This window comes from Otolemur garnettii, unplaced genomic scaffold, assembly GCF_000181295.1.
Source record: "Otolemur garnettii isolate 467f Iridium unplaced genomic scaffold, OtoGar3 scaffold00010, whole genome shotgun sequence".
NCBI lineage: Eukaryota > Metazoa > Chordata > Mammalia > Primates > Galagidae > Otolemur > Otolemur garnettii.
The window spans coordinates 15491396-15514390 of record NW_003852405.1 but is presented as its reverse complement, the minus strand read 5'-3'; the positions used below and the strand labels follow the sequence as shown (position 1 = coordinate 15514390).

General features: G+C 45.7%; 1 protein-coding gene across 1 annotated transcript in view; it reads right to left on the bottom strand.

Annotated features, from left to right (window-relative positions):
• The window catches only part of BCAR3 (BCAR3, NSP family adaptor protein), a 110381-nt gene that overhangs the window by 55497 nt on the left and 31889 nt on the right, over positions 1–22995 (bottom strand). The window contains exon 3 of the mRNA XM_003784146.3: positions 18996–19035. Within this exon, the coding sequence (XP_003784194.1) occupies positions 18996–19035 (40 nt within the window). The remainder of the gene's footprint in view (positions 1–18995; positions 19036–22995) is intronic.

The window sequence follows — 22995 nt, the reverse complement described above, 5'->3', positions numbered from 1 at the left end:
TGGGTCTTGGTAGGGCTGTGGTTGGTAAGAGGAGGGAACAGATAGCCTTGTGGCAATTGGTGTCATAGTCCCTTACAGTTGCTAGAGTAGCTTTAATCCCTTGTGAGAGCAGGGAAGGCCCTCATTCAGCTGGAAAAAGGGCCTTGTTTGCATATGATACTTGGTGTAGTAAGTGCAGAACGGCTACAAGTTTGATTCTCAGCAACCCCACCTTGTCACAGGCTTCAGGGATGCACTCAGGAAGACTGCCCCTGTCACAGACCATCTTTGCACCTCACTCACCCCAAATGCAAGGTCTCCGGGAGCCAGCACTTCTACAGAGAACTTTTACCATGGCATCCCATTGACTGCTCACATGAGGAGATGGTACTCTGCTACCTCCATTTCACATGTGGGATCAAACAGCTCTGGAGTTAATAATTAAAGCAACATGACAGAATGGCAGCTCCCTCTGATGTGATAATGGAAGCACAGATAACGCCCGGTTGCCAGGAGCGCTTTATCTTGTGCAAATCCAGAAGGCAGCCCTCCCTCCAACCAAGCGACAGATATTCTTGGCAACACTGACAGCAGGTCTCATTTGAAGTATCCCCAGAGATCCCAGTCTACTCACAACTGACAGGAAAGAGCAGGGCACGTTTGGGCGGATGCTGAGGTCAGAGCCTGAGATCAGGAGCGACAAAGCCTCATCACACGAGGTGGCTGAGGGGTTGTAGGCTAAGAGGCAGCCTTTGTTGTATGTGGGAACATGAACGGTGCCCTTCCTCTACATCAGCAGTTCTCAACCTGTGGGTCACGACCCCTTTGGGGGCTGAACGACCCTTTCACAGAGGTCACCTAAGACCATCCTGCATATTAGATATTTACATTAAGATTCATAACTAACACAGTAGCAAAATTACAGCTATGAAGTAGCAACGAAAATAATTTTATGGTTGGGGGTCACCACAACATGAGGAACTGTATTAAAGGGTCGCAGCATTAGGAAGGTTGAGAACCACTGCTCTACATGAAAGGCTGACTCAGAGGGTTCTGTGCATGGAGAGGACCATACTGATCACCAGCCGGTTTCTTCACTCCTGAGCTGGTCAGCTGCCAACCACGATGTTGCTGCAGAAGTGACATCCAAATGGTCAGCATCTGCCCCTCCTGGTGTCCACGGTGGGGACAATGCATTCCTTTTGCCAGTGGACAATACAATCTCTGGACTTGCAGTATAAACCCAAGTGGGTGGAAGGGCTGGGGTACAGGAAGGGAGAGTTACTAGGGACAGCAGCAAAAACTCATCTGGATGATTCTCCAGGGGTGAGGCTATTGGTCAACAGATACGGGAATCTTTGCAAGGCCAAATTATGGATCATGGTGGGGGGGATCTATAGCCCCCGTGTCCCCCACCCTCAACCTATAACTTCTCTGTAAGAGCCATAAATCTAACAAGTAGACTGGGAGGCAGAGGGGATCCAGCACATAAATAAACCAGGAGGGAGATAAACTAGAGAAGGACGGCCACAGGACTTGAAAGGGCAGAACCCAAATCCGGCATTCATGTGCCAACATTTTATATACGTACCCTGAGTAAGGCAGAAGTAATTAGAAGCAAAGCTAATATACTTCTGATCCTGAAACTCTAGGGGTGAAATGATATAAACAGCAGATAGTGGTTATTTAAAAGCTTTATTTATTTATTTGCAGTTTTTGGCCGGGGCCGGGCTTGAACCTGCCACCCCCAGTATATGGGGCCAGCACCCTTCTCCTTGAGCCACAGGCACAGCCTGGTTATTTGACAGCTTTACTCAATTGCATGTGTATTCATTCTTAAAATGGATGCATGAGTCAATCATAACACTCAACACCGAATAGTCCAGAAGTAGACGGGTGACCTGCATGAGACCCATCAGGGTCCCTCTCTGGGATTTAGCAAAATAGAGCTGGGGACAGATCTTCTTCCCCTTAGACCATGAGCTCTACAACAACAGCCTAGTAGCGTAGAGCCAAGTGCCCCCCACGGCATGGAGAAGCTGATGGAACAGACCGTAGCCAGCTTGCCGAGAGAGGCAGATGCAGGAGACTGAGAGTCCTAAAGACGCTTTCCTTCCCACGAGTCATCAACCCAGGCTACTCTGTCCCTTCCCTGCCCAGTGATAAATTTCTTAGCTCACATCATTAATTTGAGTTTATAAGCTCACTTTATCAGTGTGAGATTAAAAATTGAGATCACGATGTAACTCGCTGTGTTGAACTCTACTGGGGATCTCATGTAAGATGGGAGCCTATTATCTGAGAAATTCTAAAAAGGAGCCAACATAAACATGCTACACAAAAACGCACATATCACACGCCCATTAATAATGGGCTGTACACTCATGTGTCAGCAATGGGTGAAAATTAATAGTGTTTTGCAGCCTACCCCGGGGACTTCCATGAAAGAACTGAGTTGTCTTGAGTTTTCAAGGAAAGGAAGATGTGAATTTGTCTCCAGGAGGAGGGAGAGGGATTCATGGAGGTGGACTGTCCTGAGCATTGGTGTAGGTGTGAGTTTTGCTCCCATGCCCAGCACTGCTCCTAGGCTGGGGAACCACCAACCAACTGCACACTCAACCCTGCACATGAGGCAACACCACCACCTTTAGTCCCTGGAGGACTATACTGTTTCCAAATGACTATACTGTTACCTGAAAAGTCACAGGACCTGAGTCAGAGGAATTGGCCGAGACACTCCCTTTCTGGGGTCAGGTGAACTTTACCAGGTCCAATCACACGAGAGGGCAACTCTCCGGACTTCTTTGTAGGTCAAAAGACAGGAAGTTTACAGAATCCCCAAATTATATACAAATTTTTCAAAATTTGCTCCCTAGACAATCCAGGTAGACATGGCCTGGAAGTTTCAGACCCCTGGTTCTCCATCTCTGTGGCCCCAGAGGGGTTTCCTTCCCCCTTCGCTCCTGCCCCATTCACTCCAGGAAGGAACCTTGGCTCCCACCCTGCCCTCCAGTGCCGGCTACTGGAACACTCATTTTAATGACAAGTGTGCTGGTCTACTAGTTTCAGGACTCATGTCTGGTTTTTTTTTTTAGGATATAGAAGTTTTATTTTATCATAGAGATAGGGAAAGAGTGAGGGGAAGAGATGAGCAGAAAAGAGCAAGAAGTGAGAGTGGAGAAGATGGGGGGACCCATGTCCTACTCATTGTCATCATCCCAGTGCCCAGCACAATCCCTGAGCATGACAGGGGCCCAGTAAACATGTGGTGACAGTACAGGGATTCTCAGCCTGGCGCCCACTAACACCTTGGAGGTTAGATGCACGATAAGTGTATATGCATGGTGCTTATTATGTCATATTGACAAAAAGGAAGGGACTCTTCCCCCCAAAAGAGTTAAGAACCACACAGGCATGCTGCACAACATGCACCCTGAAGTTCTGCCCCCACCGGGGGACCAGCCCTGCCATCCTCTGCCTGGTTCCCTCTTTAGCCCTAAGGGTTATCTTCTTCCCTCAAACTGTGAACTGCCTGGGAGCCCAAACCAGCAGAGGCTCCCAGAATGCACTAAATCCCAACTCACACCACCTGGGCTCTGCCCAAGTAATTCTGAAGCCAGGAGACAGAGAACTTGACCCCGTTCTGCCGAGGCTCTTTCTTTCAGAGTAAAGGCCATGAAAATTGGGAGGTTGGGGTGGGGGCTGTGGACCTGAGCCCGGATGGACTCACCTGAGGGCTGGCTGCAGTGGCTCACGCCTGTAGTCCTAGCACTTTGGGGGTATGGGGAGGCTGAGGTGGGTGGATTGCTTGAGCTCAAGAGTTCAAGACCAGCCTGAGCAAGAGCAAGACCCTATCTCTGCCAAAAACAGAAAATATAGCTCGGTGTTGTGGTGGGAGCCTATAGTCCCAGCTACTCAGGAGGCTAAGGCAAGAGGATCACTTGAGCCCAGGAGTTTGAAGTTGCTGTGAGCTATGATGCCATAACACTCTAGTCAGTGTGATAGTATCTCTTAAAAAAAAAAAAAAAACCCACCTAAGCCTGGGAAAAATAAGAATCCAACTGGAGACTGGTGGTCACAGGAAACAGTTCATCAGCTTCATTTTTTTCTGCACAAAAAGCTCTTTTTAGAGCGTGAATGGGAGCTTTATATAGTAAGTCCTGCTCCCCAGTCTAATAAATATGTGAAATGGCCTCTCAGACCAGGTTCCTGCAGCCTGGACACTGGGGTCATTCAAGAAACAATTAGAGGCCATCTGGAGAGAGCTGGGACTCAGAGGAAATTGCCTTCAAGGGCCAAACAGCATGTTCTCATTCCCAGGGTCTGACACATCCTTATCTCCATTCACATAAAGGACGGATGGAGCTCAGCCAGCTAATCCACGCTGGGGGCCGGAGCAGCAAAGGCTGCGGCAATTAATAAAAGCTTAAGGATCAGGAGGACGCTCATTTTCAGTCTGCACCAAGTAAATTTATCCCTCAGATGAATTTATCCCCTGACTACACTTTCACATTCAAGCAGAGCATCTTTGCCATAATCCAGAACTTGGCCTCACCACGCTTTGGGCTTTCACAGTTTTAATACAAAGCAATTAGAGCAGAACAAGCAACTGCTTCCGGCCCGGCTCCTTCCAGCACATAATGGGCAATGACTCCGCTACCCTAAGGAGAGTTAGTGTTTCCTGAAGGCCCATAATCCCCCGGGTTGTAAGGAACGGGCCCACAGCCAAGAAATCCTACTTCTAGGATGGATTTTCAACTTTTTCTTATATTTAAATGAAAATTGAATGTCTTTTCTATATTAATAATCAGCCTCTTTAAGTATAAATGCAACAGCTGGGCAAGTAGGGTTTCAAGATAAACAGCGAGAGGGAAAAAATGGATTAGACAGCAGGAGAGAATTATTTGTGTGGTGGGTATTTTTGCACCTTTTCAGCTGTTAAGGAGCAGGGGACCCTCTGGTATGGCCGCGCGCAAAGCACAGTCTGCAGGCCCATGGCAGTCTCTCAAGGAGACCAAAACTTAGCTGCACAATCCGGGGACATCTTCTGTCTGTTTCTCTGGGTTCACATTTACAGCGATGGTGCAAAAGGAATGATGGGTTAACTCCTGGTGCCTTAGCACAGAGCGAGGCAGAGGCACCCAACTGCGCCAGGGGTCACTGCACTCTTGACCCCCACAGTATTTAAGAAAAAATAGCCAGCTCCACCTAAGAAGTCCTGGATAAAGCAGTCAGAATCATCAGTGCATTATTCACTTTATTAATCTCAGCCCTTGCGTACGGGTCTCTTTAATATTCTATATGATGCACAGGAAGGAGGCGGAAAGTCCGTCTGCTGCACATCCAAGCACAGAGGGTGTCTGAGGAAAGGCAATTCTGCGACTGGACAGGGAGCTCAAAGAGCTGCTCTCCCCTGGAGTGCCGTTCTGACTTCAGAGGCTGTCTGACCGACGTGCTTACTCAGAGTTGGGTATTTATCTGGTGTCCATTTTCTAAGAAACTGAACAAAGTAAGCCTGCTACTTCAAGGAAGACAATTGACAGTATTTGTTGCCAACGACAAAATGTAAGCTTTTGAATGAAGATTTGAGTTTTGGAGAACTCGTATTCACCACCACGAGTTTGCTGGCTCTCCGTGGTCCCCAGTGATGAACGTGGGCTTTGATACGATACAGTGAAATATGTTAGCAAGCAACGTGGTCATAAAAATTCCATTAGGGAAAATCTGGGAACAGAGAAAACAACAAAGAAAAAGCCCCTTCTTAGTTGCCAAAAGTTTTATTTTGACCTAGTATGTGACTCTTAATCATTCAACTCCTAGGTTTTTATCTTGGGAACACTCTTGCACAAACCCAGACTGAGCCCTCTCAGCTGACGGCAATACCACCCTTCCGGGGGGGGCCTGGCTCCTCTTTGCTCCCACCTCGCATCCATCCCATCCACCAGGAGACTCTGATGGCTCTACCTTCACAGCGCATGTCTGGAACCCCCCTCTTCACCTCCTCTCCTGCTAGCAAAAACTACCATCATCTCTCACTTGGACCATCACAGTGGCTTCCTAACATCCCAGCTTCCACCCCTGTCCCATGCAGTCTACCAGCAGCACAGAGCCAAACTGAACCTGAGGTGGCCCCCGTGTCACTCTGCAAAAAGCCAAGTCCTTACCCTGACAAACAAGTCCTGTGCAATCTGCCTCGTCCGCCGCCCTTACCCTGTCGCACGGCTCCTACCGCTCAACATCAGCTCAAGTTCTCTCCCTGTAGCCCTGTGGCCGCCTCATTCCTCAACAGAAGAGGTGGGCGCTGGCTTCACAGCCTGGCCTTGCTGTTTCCCCTTCCCCTTGGACATCACACTTGACTTGCTCCTCCACTCAAAAGTCACCTTCCTAGCAAGGACTTTCCTACTCACCCTATGTAAAATTCAGTGCTCTCCCCCCAGCATTTCATGGTTCCTTTCCCTGATGAGTCTGCTCTGCTTAGCACTCATCATTAGCGATGGTGATTGACCTGGTTGTCTTATTCTCCTTCCACTCCTCCACCCCTACAATAGAAGCTCCGCAGAGGCAGGGCCATCGTTTAGTTCCCTGCTCCATCCTCAGGCCTGAGAACAATGACTAGCACATGGTAGATATTCAACAAATACTTGTCAAATGACTTCTGTACTAACTGCAAAACTATTTTTAATAGCAGAACATCAGAGAAATCCAAAGGTCAGCAGGGAAGCAGTTAAATATAACTATATTTCATACAGCAGAATATTGGGTATCCATTCAAAAGGAGAAGGTGCTTCCAGATACACAACAGAAAATGATGTCCAATGAAAGAAGTGAGTGTCGAACCAAAAGGTAGTGAGATATTATTTTGGCAATAAATAAATAAAAGTCTTCTCTTAATTTGATCAACCTGCAGCTGAATTTCCCAGGAACACCTGCAGCTTCCTCATTCTCTTCCCTTCAAGAAATACGAGTTCTTACTGCTTCCCCCGAGCCTCCTCCTGCTGCCCTCTCCTCCTCTGCCACCCTGGCACACACTGCCCCACAGGCCTGGGGTCTTCAATCCTAAACACACTTACATCCATCTTGTCTCACCTAACACCAGCTTCCTTCATGCCAGCCTGCCAGGTTTTTTCAGTTACAAAATCACAATTCAAATACAAGTTCTTCTAAGGAAACTTCTTAGTTGCCACAGGCAAATATTCAAGCCAAATGCCAAGCCCATACCTCAAAATCTACATATAGCATAAAGCATGTTAGAGTTCTTTGTTCAAGAACATTAGACAATTAACTCTAATAGTAAAATGCCTTGACAATTTTAGTCTGAATTATATGAGAAAATGTCTTTGAAAACAATATGCCCATTTATGTTCTGTGAACACAGCTCTTCTTTCTGAAGTTAAGATACAATGTCATGACACGCTATTTCATTTAAAAGCTCCCGAGAGTTTTTAGAAACTGAACAATGCTGCGCTGTTGTAACATGCATCTACCACCAGAGGGCAGAGTTTAACAGCAAACGATTGCAGAGCTCCAAATTGTGGCCTCCCAATTTGGAGTTACTAGGTCCCTGTACTTGATAATAAGATCATCCAAGGTCTGAGCCATACTGCCTGCCAAAATCACACTTTTAAAAGCTGTGTATATCTCTGCCCAAATATGTGTGTATGTAAGGCAGCAACATTGATCCTACCCACGTTGTATATCCCCTGCCAGGTTGGCAAGAGAGGGTTGACTGACGTTAGGTTTGGGAACCTACTTGCTGTCTTGAAATAAAAACATTGCAGAATTTCTGGAAAGTTTTTAGAGACGTCAGTGTTACTTGCTTTGGGAGATGACTGGCTAACAGTGTAAATGTGTTCCCTTCTCTCTATATCCACACCCGTATCTGCAGCTTTGGGACTTTGTGATACGGGCTAATCTTACTGGAGTTAGGTTATATCTCAGGGTAATTATGATTTGCGTTTCTCTGATGATTAGGGATGATGAGCATCTTTTCATATGTTTGTTAGACATTCGTTTGTCTTCCTTAGAGAAGGTTTGCTTTGGGAGATATCACAATCTTTGCAAACAACCTCATTCCCTCTTCCTTCAGTTTAAATGTGCTTTGCTTCTGGTGGTTACGTGGCTAGTTGCTAAATATTTATTAAGAGGAAAAGAAAAGGTCTTTGCCCTCAGAACTCACTTTCTAATGAGATTTTTTAAAAAAAATAAATAAAATTTGGAGTAAGTGCTATGAGGAATAATACACAGGGTAATGCAGTAGTGACCAGGGGGCTGCTTGTAGAGGGAAGTTAGGGAAGATCTTTCCAAGTTCGGAAAATCTGAATCAAGAAAAACTAGCCACACAGAGAGTGGAATCATAGATATTAAACTAGTATTTGGGCGGCACCTTTGGTTCAGTGGGCACCGGCCCCATATACCGAGGGTGGTGAGTTCGAACCCAGCCCCGGCCAAACTGCAACGAAGAAAAATAGCCAGGCATTGTGGTGGGCGTCTATAGTCCCAGCTATTTGGGAGGCTGAGGCAAGAGAATCGCTAAGCCCAGGAGTTGGAGGTTGCTATGATGCTATGGCACTCTACTGAGGGCGATAAAAGTGACTCTGTCTCTAAAAAAAAAAAAAAAAAAATTAAAAAAAATAAACTAGTATTTACTGAGTGCTACTAACTATAGGCCAGGCGCTATGCTAAAAACTTTACATGTTCTCGTTTACCTCTCAAAATCTCCCATTTACTCTTCCGGACATTGAGCTCCAGAAAATCTAGTAACTTGTCCAAAGTCAAACAACTAAGAACAGACCAAGGTAGGGCTATGGATCTGTGTTAATTCTCTAGGACTGCTGGGACTGGTCACCATGAACTTAGTGATTCTAAAACAAAAATTTATTCTCCCACAGTTCAAGACCTAGAAGTCCGAAATCCAATTGTCAGCAGGGCCAGGCTCTCTCTGAAGGCTGCAGGGGAGGATCCTTCCCGGCCTCTTCCTAGCTTCTGGTGATAACTGGCAACCCTTGTTGTTTCTCGGTGTGTAGACTCATCCATCTAATCTCTGCCTCTGGTCCCATGCCATTCTCCCTGTGTGCCTGTGTCTCTGTGCCCAAATTCCCTTTTTCTTGTAAAGATACCAGTCCTTGGATGAAGGCCCATCCTAACTTGATTACATCTGCAAAGACTATTTCCAATAAGGTTACGTTCATAGGTACTAGGTGTTAGGACTTTATTTTTTCAGGGGACAAAACTCAACCCACAACAGCATTCCAGCACCTCATTTCAATTCTTGCTTGCCTATTAGTTTTCCAGTCTCTTTGCCACCTCTTAAATAGTTTGCAGTCTCAGAAGAATCTTATGCCTCAAGCTGGGAAGCATAGTGCCTCTACTTCATGGCTGATGCCTGCAGCACAAAATAACCAGTTCCCACATATTGTGAATCTGGCCTTATGCCACTCGCCCACGAGCCTTCAAGCACTTCCACAGGGCAGCTTCAGGGTTTGACCTTGTTTCAAACCACCAAGTTCAAAAGGTCCACGAAGAATTCATTTCTCTATGACTTGATACATTAAAAAAAGGTCATCTCAAGCTGCTCTGGTCTGAGGAGTCATCCAGATGAGCCCCAAGCAGGAGCACTTGGGGCTTGGGGCTCTGTCTCCCATACCTGTTCATCTAAGAGCTGAAGGTGCCAGAATCAGGCAGAGGAGAGATGCTGCTCAGAGCCTAGAAGTGCATCCCCAGAAGATGCCAAGATACACCCAAAATCCACCTGGTGCTGCAACAGCATCATGTCTGTCCCAGATCACACGACTTGCACAAAGACTCACTGCTTGTCAGTAGGCAAGATAAAGGTGATGTCTGAGATGCAAGGTCACATCAGAGAAGTGTCAGCATGAAAAGACAGAACTGTTTATTGAAAGCCTGCTGCATATTTGGGGGGAGGCCTACCAGGAAGGGTATAGATGTAGATAGTCCAAAGCAGTGGACAGCAAATCTTTTCAGTAAAGGCTTCTGTTAGGCTTTGCAGGCCACGCTGTCACAAACACAGATGGTCCCAGTTTAACAAGCGTTCAAAAGTGATACTCATGCAGTAGAAACCACACATCGAATTTTGGTTTTTAACCTTTTGCTCGGCATATAATACACAGCGTGACGCTCTCTTGATGCCCTGGTCAGCCAGGAGGGGTTAGGACTTCAACATTATCTCTTCAGGGGACACATTCACATCCCAGCACCCATTCCAAACTGTACAACTGTTCTGCCTCAGAAGAACTGAGGCACAGCCCCAGCTGACCACACATCACAAGAGTGAACAACCAGCACACCCCAGTGCGCCGTGCCACCAGATGACTCTGCCCACCTGTAGGCTAAATGGAAGTGTTCCCAGGGCATCGTGAGGCAGGCGATGCTATGATGTGTGGTACGTTAGATGCAGTAAACACACCTTTGACTTAGGATATTTTATAATGTGTTTATCAGGATGTAACCCCATGGTAAGTAGAGGGGCGTCTGTACTCAACCCTACCATTCTAGCATGAAAACAGCCATAGGCAATATTGAATAAACAAATGTCTCCAATAAAACTTGATGTACAATAAAGCTGACTTTTATATAATTTGCTGCTCTTCTTTTAACTTTTTAAAAACCATTTAAAAATATAAAATCAGCCAGAATGGGGGCTCATGCCTATAATCCTAGGACTCGGGGAAGTTGAAGTGGGTAGATCACGGGAGTTTCAGACCAGCCTGAGCAAGAGTGAGACCCCCGTCTCTGCTAAAAATGGAAAAACTAGCTGGGCATCATGGTGGGCACCTGTAGTCCCAGCTACGCAGGAGGCTAAGGCAGGTGGATCGCATGAGTCCAAGAGTTTGAGATTGCTGTGAGATAGTGTGATACCATGTCATGCTACCCAGGCAACAGAGTGAGACTGTCACAAAATAAAACAAACACATATATGTGTATGCATGTGTATGAATCCATTTTTAGCTTGGCCATAAAAAAACAAGCAGTGGGCCATATTTGGTCTTGGACTATAGTTTGCTGACCCCCTGTCCTAGAGATATCCCCAAATGCTCATGAATTAATATAATGTCATTGTGGTGACATTATACAGAAATCTCCTTGCCTAAAATATTTACTGACCGGCTTCTACCAAGAAGCCAGGCACGAGTGTGGCCCCTGGAATTGCCGCTGGCTTCCTTTCCCTCACCTGCACCATTTAAGTCCTGCCAGGATCTGTCACTTATCTAATGAAATGGGTCTAATCCTACCTCAAAAAGGCCGCCACCCATCAGCCTAGCTTTCCATTCCCACTGGCACTACTGTGTTTCCCCGAAAATAAGACCTATCCAAAAAATAAGCCCTGGCAGGATTACTATGCATATGTTAAATATAAGCCCTATCCCGATAAGACGACCTAGTGATAGGTGTGGCCATGCAGCGTATCTGCATAGCCACACCATGCATTTCGGGCAGAGAGGAAGGCATCTCCTGAAAATAAGCCCTAGTGTGTCTTCTTGAGGAAAAATAAATATAAGACAGTGTCTTATTTTCAGGGAAACATGGTATGTTAGGCAAGGCTCTTGTAACACTTTCCTCCTGAATTCATAAGTGACTTCACTTAACTATGAACACACGGTATACACTTTTTAAAAAATCTGTTAAATGAGCCAATGGAGTAAAAACTTTATAAACTCAGCACTTGCTCATCTCATCAGAGATCTGGCCACCTTAAAATAGAAAATTTAAGGGTTAAAATACAAGCTTTTTAGCTTGCTTTATAAAACCAGGCTTATCAGGCGTAATTTGTATTCAGTACGAGTCACCATTTTTAGTATAATTCTATGAGCTTTGACAAATGCCCATGGTCAGGTAACTACCACTGCAATCAAAGTATTTCTATTTCTGTCACCCCAAAAGTTCCTTTGTGCAGTTGACATCTGCCCCCATCCCCTTTCAACCATCAATTTGTTTTCTGTCACTGTAAACTTTGCCTTTTCCAGAACATCATAGAAACATAATTACAAAGGAATTGTGTAGCCTTTTGAGACTTTCTTTTTAAGCTTTATTGACTGGTTGATTGGTTGATTTTTGAGACAGAGTCTCACCCTGTCTCACTCTGCGCCCTGGCCAGAGTACAGTGGCATCATCATATCTCACTGCACTGCAAACTCCTAGGCTCAAGCAATCCTCCTGCCTCAGCCTCCCAAGCAGCCCGGACTACAGGCACATGCCCCCATGCTCAGCTAATTTTTCTATTTTTTAGTAGAGACAGAGTCTCACTCTTTCTCAGGCTGGTTCTGAACTCCTAAGCTAAAGAAATACTCTTGCCTTGGCCCCCCAGAGGGCTAGGATTGCAGGTATGAGCCACTGTGGATGGAATTATCATAGTTACTACTCCTTTGATGTGCTGGGTGATCTAATGAATCCCCAGACTGTCTACTTCCACTCAGCTAATGTACCTGAGCTCCATCCCTGTTTTCTGAGTATCAGCCGTCTATTCACTTTTATGGCAGAGCAGTATGCCACTGCATGGGGGTACTGCAGTTGGCTCACCAGCTGAAGGACATTTGGGCTGTTTCCACTTTTTCCCAGTTATGAATAAAATCACTATAAACACACACATACAGACTTTATCTGGTCATGAGTTTTCACAATGAGGTTTTACTTTATATAAATGGCCTGAAGGATGACATTCCACTCAATGAGGAGCTAGCCTCCACCCCATTCTTCTGTCTTCCCACCCTGCCTCAGCATTTTTAAAAAATTGTAGTGACTCTTAGCTTCCCCCAAACACTGCAGAGAATGTTTGGGGGCAGAGTGGGAGCAGCTGGAGAGGAGCTCCCTGTCGTCCCCCTGCATGGGGGCCCCAGAGCAAGCCGAGGCTGCTCCACATTCATCTCTGGCCACGTTTGATCTCTGGTCCCACGGGGGACAGTGCTGGCTCTGAGATATGCACACTCAGGCAAAAACCTGCAAAGCCAGCCAATCGGCCACCACTGGGTTCATATAACTCGTTAAAATCTCACGGAATGTACAGCGTGCCATTGTTTTTGTAAGTCCCTTTCATGACTTTGTGAGCTGGCTAATTCAGAGCAGACTGCTCTGCTTTCCTGGCCTGCTGGAAGAAAAGGCTTTCCCCAAAGACAGCTATTTAACCGTGACCATGGCCGCGGCTATCTTGTGCACAAAGGGGAGCTGAGGCAGGCTGCCCCTTCTCCCAGGATCTCAAGAGCCAGGGCACTTCTGGGCCCTGGAATTCCCATAGTTACTGCTCCTTTGATCTGCGGGGTGATCTACTGAATCCCCACAGACCGCCCAGTCTGGAAAGCAGGCAGACTCAGGAAACCCCTAGGGAAGGGGCATCCTCTAGTTAGCCCCACAGAGGACTGCCCTCTGGGCACTCTGGAAGGAGAAGTGGGAGGGCCAGGTTAGGTCCCTACACAGGACAACAGCTACAGTCCTTTCTGCCCCTAACCGGCAGAGCAGCACAGAGACTGCAAGTCATTTTATTAAAGCTCACAGTGGGTCTAACAAGGATCCACCAAGGCTGACAACAAAAGAGAGAGGATATTTGTTCACTAGGAAGCTGGCCAGGAACAAAAGGCTGCATTCCACCCTGACCCTTCCTCGCTGGGCCCGGGGGAGCAGCCTGCTGTTTACAGCCTGGCCACATAAAAGCACTTGCCTGCTCACGACCAGTGTGGAACTAACAGGCATCTTGAGTTTTTTTCCTACTTTGCTACATATTTCAATTTCTCTTTTTAGAGGGCAATTGAAAGTAGAAAATCTGTATTAAACATTTCTTCTCAAAGAAAAATCACCCAGCCAATCACTTCCGTCTGTAATAAAAGAAATTTTAAACCACCTCCCCTCCAAAAAGACTACATACTAAAATAACTGTAGGGGTTGTGTGTGAAGAGGCTAAAAGTAACTAGTCTTCAGCCTGCAAGAAAGACGGTATAACGGGGAAGGAGACAGGCAACAGTATAAATTTATAAAACGTAGTTCAAGGGTGGGGGGCAGCTCCTGGAGCTCAAAGAAGTAGCTCCAGGAAAAAAAAAATGAAAAGAATGATAAATGAGTGAGAGTAAAAGTAGGTTTCACAGGTTCCAAAGGGCTTACCCAAGCCAGACATAACGGATCATTATGCAGTCGTGTTGGGGGTAAATCTCCAATCTTAGCATGGATGGGAAATTATCATCTGTCATGCCTTTGGTCTTAGAGCCTGACCTACAACATCAAATGCTACCCTCCTTCCAATCAATATGGTAATTTTATGATCAAGAGTAATAGAATAAGAACTTACCACTTGCTAAAAAAAAAGCTTCCCCTGCAGCCTATTAGAGAAATAGAGAATCCTGAAAATGCAAAGCTGGAAGGAACATCAGCCCATCCCAAGGTTTTCTAGTGGTGGGAAAGATGGAACCCATAAGAGAAGGTGCTGAGTCCAAGGTCACACTGCTAATTAGAACCAGAGTGCACACCCAGCTCCCCTCCCTGGGGGATTCTTAGGGGATGAAATGCTATCTGGGAAGGGTAACATGCTGAGCTATTACTGTTTATTAACATTAGAGCACAACATACTCCAGCAAATTGCCAAAGCAACTAACTGACGCGGATCTAAGAAACTGGACACAGAGTAAATACATTTTAATGGAGGTAACAGCAGGGCCAAATGCGATGGGGCCGTAAGCAGGTAGAGCAGTGCAGAAGACAAAACTCTTCCTTCACAACTTTGCCTAAGGCTACTGGCTCTCAAAACTATTTCCTCCTATTAAAAAGAAATGTTGGTTTTATCGAGGGTAGGTATGTTAGGTACGCAGAGGAGAATTCCAGAGCTGTACACCAATAGCCGAAGTCGCTAACCGCATGGTAAGCAGCTAGAGGAAGGTGGGGCCGCTTTCCCAGCTGGGAGAAAGAGTCCTTCAGATTCGGTGGATTCGACCAATTCATATGAATCCATTACATCTGCATGCAGGACAGGAACTCATGATTACACAAAAGAGTTAAAAGCAAAACTTCAAGATGACCATGTTTTGAGCAACTGTGGACAAAAAAGCGAAAAGCAAAATCCTGAGAGGAGCGAAGTCTAAGAAAATAATAGGAAAACTAAAAACAAAACTCTCCTTTCCAAGGACACAATGAGACAGTGAGAGTGAGATCCCCAAGCCCTGGCCACGCTGCATCTATTTTCCTCTCACGTCCAAACATCAAATTGAGCCTTTAGGGTCTTGGTGCAATTGCGGGGCCCAGCAGGAGGCCAGCCTGCTGGACAAGGTGAAAGGCCCTGGGGCTTCCCAGCCTCCACATTGTCCTTCATTCCTCACAGGGAGAACTGCCTGTAACCAAGCAACCGAGAAACCAGCCCCTTTCAGGCAGTGTTAGTGAACGGTACAGGACAGGACCGGGAGCTAGGAGGCCACAGAAGACAAACAGGGCAGGATGCAGTTTGGATTCTTTCTCCACCCAGCTCTCTCCTGCCACAACACTGCCGTGCCATCACCCACCATCCTTGTGCGGCAGCCTCAGCGCCCTGTCTCCCCCAGACCCCAAGATGTGGGAGGCTGTTCCAGACCTGCTCTTCCATCTGTGGAATGCTGGGGGTGAAGACTGGAAAGTCTCCCAGTGGGTGGGGCGGTGCCTGTGGCTCAAAGGAGTAGGACACAGACATATGCCAGAGGTGGAGGGTTCAAACCCAGCCCCGGCCAAAAACTGCAAAAAAGAAAGCAAGTCTCCAAGTGGGGAGGAGAGCAGCACTTAGGGACACAGAGGCAGGGTGGAACTGGAGCTCCTGCCAGGATTTGGACAGCTGTCTGCTGGCCACAGCTGGGTACCTCCACTGCCCAGGCAGGTATCAGATCGCTCCCCATTCTGGGATCACAATGACTTCCCCCAAATTTGACATTTGGACTTTTATTTTTTAGGCCAATGAATCTAACCCTATCAGGAGGGCCCTGCATGATGTAACTTTCTTCATATAGAATTTTTATTGGGGGGGTTGGGGAGACAGAGGCCCAACTTTGTTGCCCCAGGCAAGGCAAGATTGCCATGGTTATTACCTCCCACAGCACCTCAAATTCCTGGGCTCAAGTGATCCTCTTGCCTCAGCCTCCCAAGTAGCTGGGACTACAGGCACCTGCCAAAACACTCAGCTACTTTTTCTATTTTTAGTAGAAAAAGCATCTTGATCTTGCTCAGGCTGGTCTTGAGCTCTTGAGCTCAGGCGATCTACCCGCCCTGGCCTCCCTGAGTGTTAGGATTACAGGTGTAAGCCACCGTGCCTGGCCTAGAATTTCTACTTTTCTACATGCCCAATGGGCGTTAAGTACACAAGAAGATCACAGGGAAGAAACAGGTCAAAGTCATGGGGGCCAAACTAAACTTCATCCCACTTTATCTACAATTCTCTCACCTTCCTTGATTTATGCCAGCCAGAAGGCACCAGCTGGCACTGATTTTTAGGTCTTCATGGTATTGGTCAGCAGGTTCCAAAGGGAAACTATGTCTGACAAATGCTACAGCCGACCCTAGCTGACCCAAGAAGACTGATGTATGGGTCCCCTTGGACCTTTAGGTCAGAGGTCTCTATGAACATGCTTTCAGAAAAACCAGCAATCTTCAATTGGTGTGCTGTGAGAGGATCTTAGATGTGCCGTGAAAAGAAAAAAAATTTTTTTTTGGCCAGGGCTGGGTTTGAACTCGCCACCCACAGTAGGTGGGGCCAGTGCCCTACTCCTTGAGCCACAGGTGCCACCCTGCCGTAAACATTTTTAAAGATTATTAATGAAATCAGTTTTGAAAGAAGTTCAAAGCACAGTAAGTATATTCTTTTTTCTTACTCTTTTTTTAAATTTTTGATCAACATAATTTAAGTGTGCCATGGAAGTTTAATTATAGGTTCAAATGCGCTGTGAGATCGAAAACATTGGATAACACTGCTCTAAACCAAGGGCAAAGTGAGAATGGAAAAAACTTGTGATGCATTCAGGAGGGACACGACACATGATTTACAAGGCCTGGCCAGATTCAAAGCAGGTTAGAAAGAAAGAGAAGCCTTCAGAAAACCTAAACAAGTTCTTGAAAAGAGACCCCTCTGCACCTCCAAAGAGCAGCTCCATCACGTCTCACTGCCAAGGGAAGGCAGGCAAATTGCAGATAAATGGAAGTCACTACCAACTCCCCGAATCCCTTCCTTGTCAATACAATTCACTTCATAATGATCAATATTCATGAATGAGGTGTACAGCTTAGCTAATACTAAACCAGGCCATTCTAAAATTATCTTTGTTTAGCTTAAGAATTCATCCCTGGATTATCTTAAAAGGGGTTTGGACTTCTGTAAAACAAAAAAACACAGCCTGACTGGTCCTGCAGTGGGAGACAGCCAATTTTTGAAGCATGGTAGAAAGGGATTTTAAAAGAGTTCTTGGGATTTACACATGGCCTGATTCTAGAACACAGTTTTTATGTTATAGCCAAATCAAACCATGGTCTATGGGAGTAACATTTTGCCGTGCACAACTTGGCCAAAATCCTATGTCATCAGGGAGAGATGCAGACATAGCATTTATCAAGTTCTAACCAGGTTCAGGGTGGGGCGGCCCTGCTGGTAGGATTACACATTTGTAGCCAAGAAAACACAGCTCAGATATCACTCGGGTATAAGACAGGGCGGGGAAATAGTAGCCACCTTCATTCTAACAAATTTCATTAGAACTAATGAAGGACCAAGAGGTTCCACTGGCAAACCTTCTCCTTCCCCTCCATCCTCAGGTTTAGAGTTGGGGGGAAATGCCAAAACTGGGGGAAGGCATGGGTACCCCAAAAAGTGACCAGCCTAATACTCTAAAACTGGGTTCTGCCCTTCTACTAACAAAGACGAAGGCAGCTTCTAAGGAGGTAAGCGCTTTAAAACCTTACTCGTGCCCTGATTCCTTCTAAAAAGGAATGCTAAGGGTGCCAAAAAATGTATATACGTTTTAAGAAAGGAAAAGACTGTATTAAAATTGTACCACTCAAGTCAATGTTGACTTCTGCAATTACATGACGGGCTCAAACGTGACTTGTAGTCATCTTTTGTTATCGGTATATATTATTACAATTTTAATACAGATTTTTTTCCTTTCTTAAAATGTGTATACATTTTTTGACACCCTCAGTATATGTTGTCATAAATCCAAGACATTAAATGTGATCATAAGTCTTCTCACTTTTGTAGGAGGTGCCAGATTTAATTACAGTTCTCAAAAATAAAATAAGCATACACACCCCCAAAGTGCATGGGCCCAGGGACAGAGGGAAGAAGTGTGAAGTACTTTTCTTTCAGTCCAGCAGGGAAATATCGTTTAGAAGGATTGCATGCTTACAAGCATGGGCTGTCAGCCCCTTTGGAAAGTAACATTACTACTTGGTCCCAGATTAGCTGCCGGGCAAGAGGGTGGCTGCTGGAAAGGAGAAGACAGCTAATAAAATCTCCGAGCGCCTTCAGTCCTCCGCAGAAGTTAAACACATGTCCATAATTCCTCATCTACCATTCCAAAATCCAGAGAACTCTGAAAACTAACAGTTAAAGAAATAGCTCATTGGGCAGCAAAATTAATCCAATCTCATTTGGTGGCAAAATATAACCTGAACTACATAAAATCACTGGTAATTTATTTATCCCTCTCACTGGGAATATTCGTGTTACCGCGGAAATAATGTTTCATTACAGGATGCTGACCCTAGCTGTCTTTGAGAGTATTACATATCTGTACCATATGAACTTTCTCTAAAAAAAAATTCTGAATTTTAAAACACATCTGGCTACAAAGACCAAATAAAGGGAAAAAGATTTTAGACCTGCACGAGGATGACAGGAGACCATATCAAACTTACCAAAGGCTTAAAGAGAGTCAAATTTCCTCCTGGTTGTTTCAGACAATCTAGCCAGCTTTCTCCACAAACTGGACTACAGCTTTTTTGGCCACGCTGTTTTAAAAACGGGCAATCTATCACACAAGGTCGTGACTACATGTTAAATCCTGGTTTCCTACCTTTACGTATTCCAGAGCTGGGTCCATAAGATGTGGATCCCTGAAAAGAGAAAATATAAAAGTGAGAACAATTAAGACGAACATATTCTTACATTAAGTGAAATGTTATTTTTCCTTTCCCAACATTATATCAGCCTCCTCATTTAAGTCAGGCAGGCGGGGATTGTTTTCTGGTGGGTGGGGGTGGGAGACACCAGGACGCCAGTCTAGAAGCTCCAAATGCTCTTCCGTCAAACTGAGGCCCCAGGATGTTAGACTGTTTATAAGCAGGAGTTCCAGAATTACTAGAGCATAAAAACTCAAAGAGCTTGGATGCGGGCAGAGATGGGAGGCAAGCAGGACTGGAGGTGGGAACGTGTGGCACTTTCAAGCATTAAAGGTGTCTAGGTTAATTCCCAAATGGTCCGCACCAGGCAGTGGTGTCCAGCCCACCCCGACAGGAGGGAAACAGAGGCTCAGGTGGGCAGAGTGGCTGCCCGAGGTGGCCCAGCCCTGGGTGAGAGAGGAGTGGAGCTGGTCCCGCTTATTGCCGGCTCCGTTACCCGCCCACTCCTGGCTAAGCCCCAGCAATGCCTCCTGATTTTCTTTGCTCTCCGTGCTTTACTCCACCATCTAATGGCTGCTCTGATGTCTATCATAGTAATACACTGCGATCAACTACACAATTAAAAGTAAAGATAACAGGCGGCACCGAGGAGGGTGACTTATTGGGAAAGGGAAACGTGACCAAGGTGAAAGGAGCACGAGGGGGAGCCAGGAAAGCTAATGTTTTCAAGGCTGGTGGGAGGTTACGGTGAGGGACACCCCCACGGACTGCGCAGACTGCTGCCTTCAGAGACATAAACTTCAAAACAACACGTTCCCACAGAGATGCGATCATTTAAAAAGGACAGAAAAGCTCCGCAGACGGCAAGGTTAGTCTCTCCTCTGGATGGGGCTCCTCGGCACAGCTGTGGAGAGACAGCGCCCCGCAGAAGGCACGGGATCCCCGCCGGCTGCGCGCGGTCCCCTCCCGAGGGCGGCTCCACCCCAAACCCTCGGGCGGGGACTGCCTTTCTGCTGCGGAAAGAGCCACCAGAGACGGGAGACTACAGCACTCTTGAACAAGTACAGCGAGGCCACTGCCCAGGCACAAGCAGTCCCGACCCCACAGGTCAGGGACACAACCCATCTCAGGATGGAAAGGGATTCACACGCCACGCTGTCCACCCGCGGGGGCCCGCCCCGCGCGCATGCGCAGACGCGGGCTGGCGTCCAAAATGCCCTCTGCAGACAGATTTCGGTTCTGAAAAGAATCCCTTTGTAGGGCCATGGGGTGGGAGAACAGCACTCCAAAGAGGGTATACATCAGTCTCTTTTAGTCTTCACGCCAGGCTACTCTTTGCCTTCAAGCTGGGTTGGTTTCATCAGCCATCTCTTCCCAAAGCAGAGGGGTCTGCGGCAACGAGTCACCCACCTCGGTTCCCTGCTCACCCCCTCGTGCGCACACACTCCTGTCATCCGCTTTGGAACCATGGAACCAACCATATAGTGACTAAAAATTGTGTCAGCAGCATTTTGGCTGTGCTTCCCCTTTAAGTACTTAATTCCCTGATTTTCTACTGAATTTATATTTTAGGTTACAGTCACTGTCTGGCCCAGTGGTCTGGCCCTGAGAATATAGAAAAATGTTAGAATCATTGAAATGCTATTTTTCAACTTCCTCACATCTCTATTTTTATGTATGTCTTCAAATGTACTTTAGAGTCATATACATTATGTCTTAACATATGGATAAATACGTACGTATATAGGTTTGTACTGTCCACATTGAAGGTTCCCAAACCTTTTGGTCTCGGGATCCCTTTGACACTCTAACACTCATTATTAAGGGCCCCCAAAGAGCTGTGGTTTATTTGGGTGATATCTATTGAGGATTGATATTAGAAATGAAATCTGAGACGTTTTCAAAATGCTAATTCTATTTAGAAACCCATTTACATGTTTATGTGGCATTTTTATGAAAGACACATTCTTCATGACAAAAATTTAGTGAGGAGAGTGACAACATTTTACATTTTTAAAAAGCTTTTTAATGTCTGTCTTAGTAGAAGACAGCTGAACTCTCATATCTACGTCTGCATTCAATATGTTGTGTGACACGTCTTGGCTGAAATAAGTGAAGAAAATCCATCCTCACACAGATACATGATTGGAAAAGAAAAGGGTATTTGAATGGGCTTCCAGATCATTATCTTCTGGTACCATATCAAAAATTAACAAGTGACAGTTTAAAGATTAGGTGTCCTGTGGAATCTGGAACGTTATTTCTTGCTCTTTTGTGTGTATCTTGCACTTTGAATGAACCTTTATCCATGTTTGATTCTGTCACCAGTTTTCTGGAAATTCTGGTGTACTGAGTTATGCAGATATTCCAAATTTTGAGCCATTTTAATTTAATACTACCGCTGTATCATCAGAGATGGTATTGAGGGACAGTGTCCTTCAGTAGCCATGTGGGATTGCTTCCGCGTCCCCTCCTCTGCCCCACCCCCAGGTTACCAAAAATCTATGGATGCTCAAGTCCCTTGTATAAAATGGTGGAGTATTTGCAGATAACCTTATTCGCATCCTTCTATATACCTGACGTCATCTGTAGATTACTTATACTACCTAATCCATGTAAATGCTATGTAAACAGTAGTTATACTGTATTGTTTAGGAGATAAGGATAAGAAAAGAGTCTGCACCTGTTCAATACAGACCTTTTTTTTTTTTAATATTTTCAATCTGCAGTTGGTTGAATCCACGGATGCAGAACCCATATTTACAGAAGGCTGACTGTGTTAGTAACTGTCAAGTTCATGGTAGAAGATACAAGTTCTTCCAAAATTCTCATTTTTACTTGAAAACTTGGATGTTTTTCATTGGCAACTAACACTGTCAAACATTTTCTTTGAGCTTCATTTTGTTCATTTATAGGGAAAATATCTACCAAATACCCATATCATACATGGCATAGTCATGATTTGTAATTGTTGACGCTCTGTTTTGAGGCATTCCCCATGTCGTGATGTTAGTAATTCTGTTTACAATCATGCCTAGGATCCCTGCCTCAGCCACCAGATCAAGTTGTCAAATCCTTTTCCTTTTACCCTTTGAAAGCTGAAACTTTTCCTCCCTCCCTTTCTCTGGAGATGCCTGTGAGAACTCCCCACACTCCCCGAACTGTTCTCTCAGGAGAAACCCCTGACTCTCTCAGGAGCAGGTGGGTAGCAACATGTTAGTGCCTTGTTCCTGCGGCAGTGCTGGCTACAGTTAGCTGTGTGCCCACACAGAGAGGGGCCGCCACGAGGCAGGTGGCCGGTGCTGCCCCTGCAGCCTTGCTGTCTCTGAACCACCTCGTAATTGTATTCTCCTTACACTCTTGAATTTTTCCTTTCCGCTCTTTGAGTCAAAAGTTGGGAGACAACTGTGCAAGACAAGATGTTTAAGAATACTTTTCAAGGACTGAACAGATCATGAAAAATAGTGGCCAGCACAGGTCACACTCCCAGCACATAAGAGCTTATCCTCCCAGATGACCATCTTACTTTGGTATGCAGCAAAAGTATTCCCTATCGACTTCTCATTTTGTTACACAAACTATTTTTTAAAAGTATACTCAAGAGTTGAGATTTAATACAATTTTTTTTTTTTTACCTTTTCACCAAGGACTTTCTTAAGAGAAACTGATTTTTTTAAAAAGACCTGTGAAAGCAAAAGAGGTAGGGACTGCGGTGAGTCCCTGTCCAGTTGGAGGGCACTGCCTGCTCTGCACTGAGGCACAGCAATTTCATCCACCATCACTTTTGCACCAGCAGTGCGAATGTCGACACCGTGAAAAAGGCAAATAACATCTTAGCGTCATCCCGAAAATAGGTTAGATCTTACAAACCTTCTGACAGGGTCTCAGGAATTCCCAGGGGTCCATGGATCACATTTTGAGAGCCACTGTTCTAAATAAGTAAGTATACACATG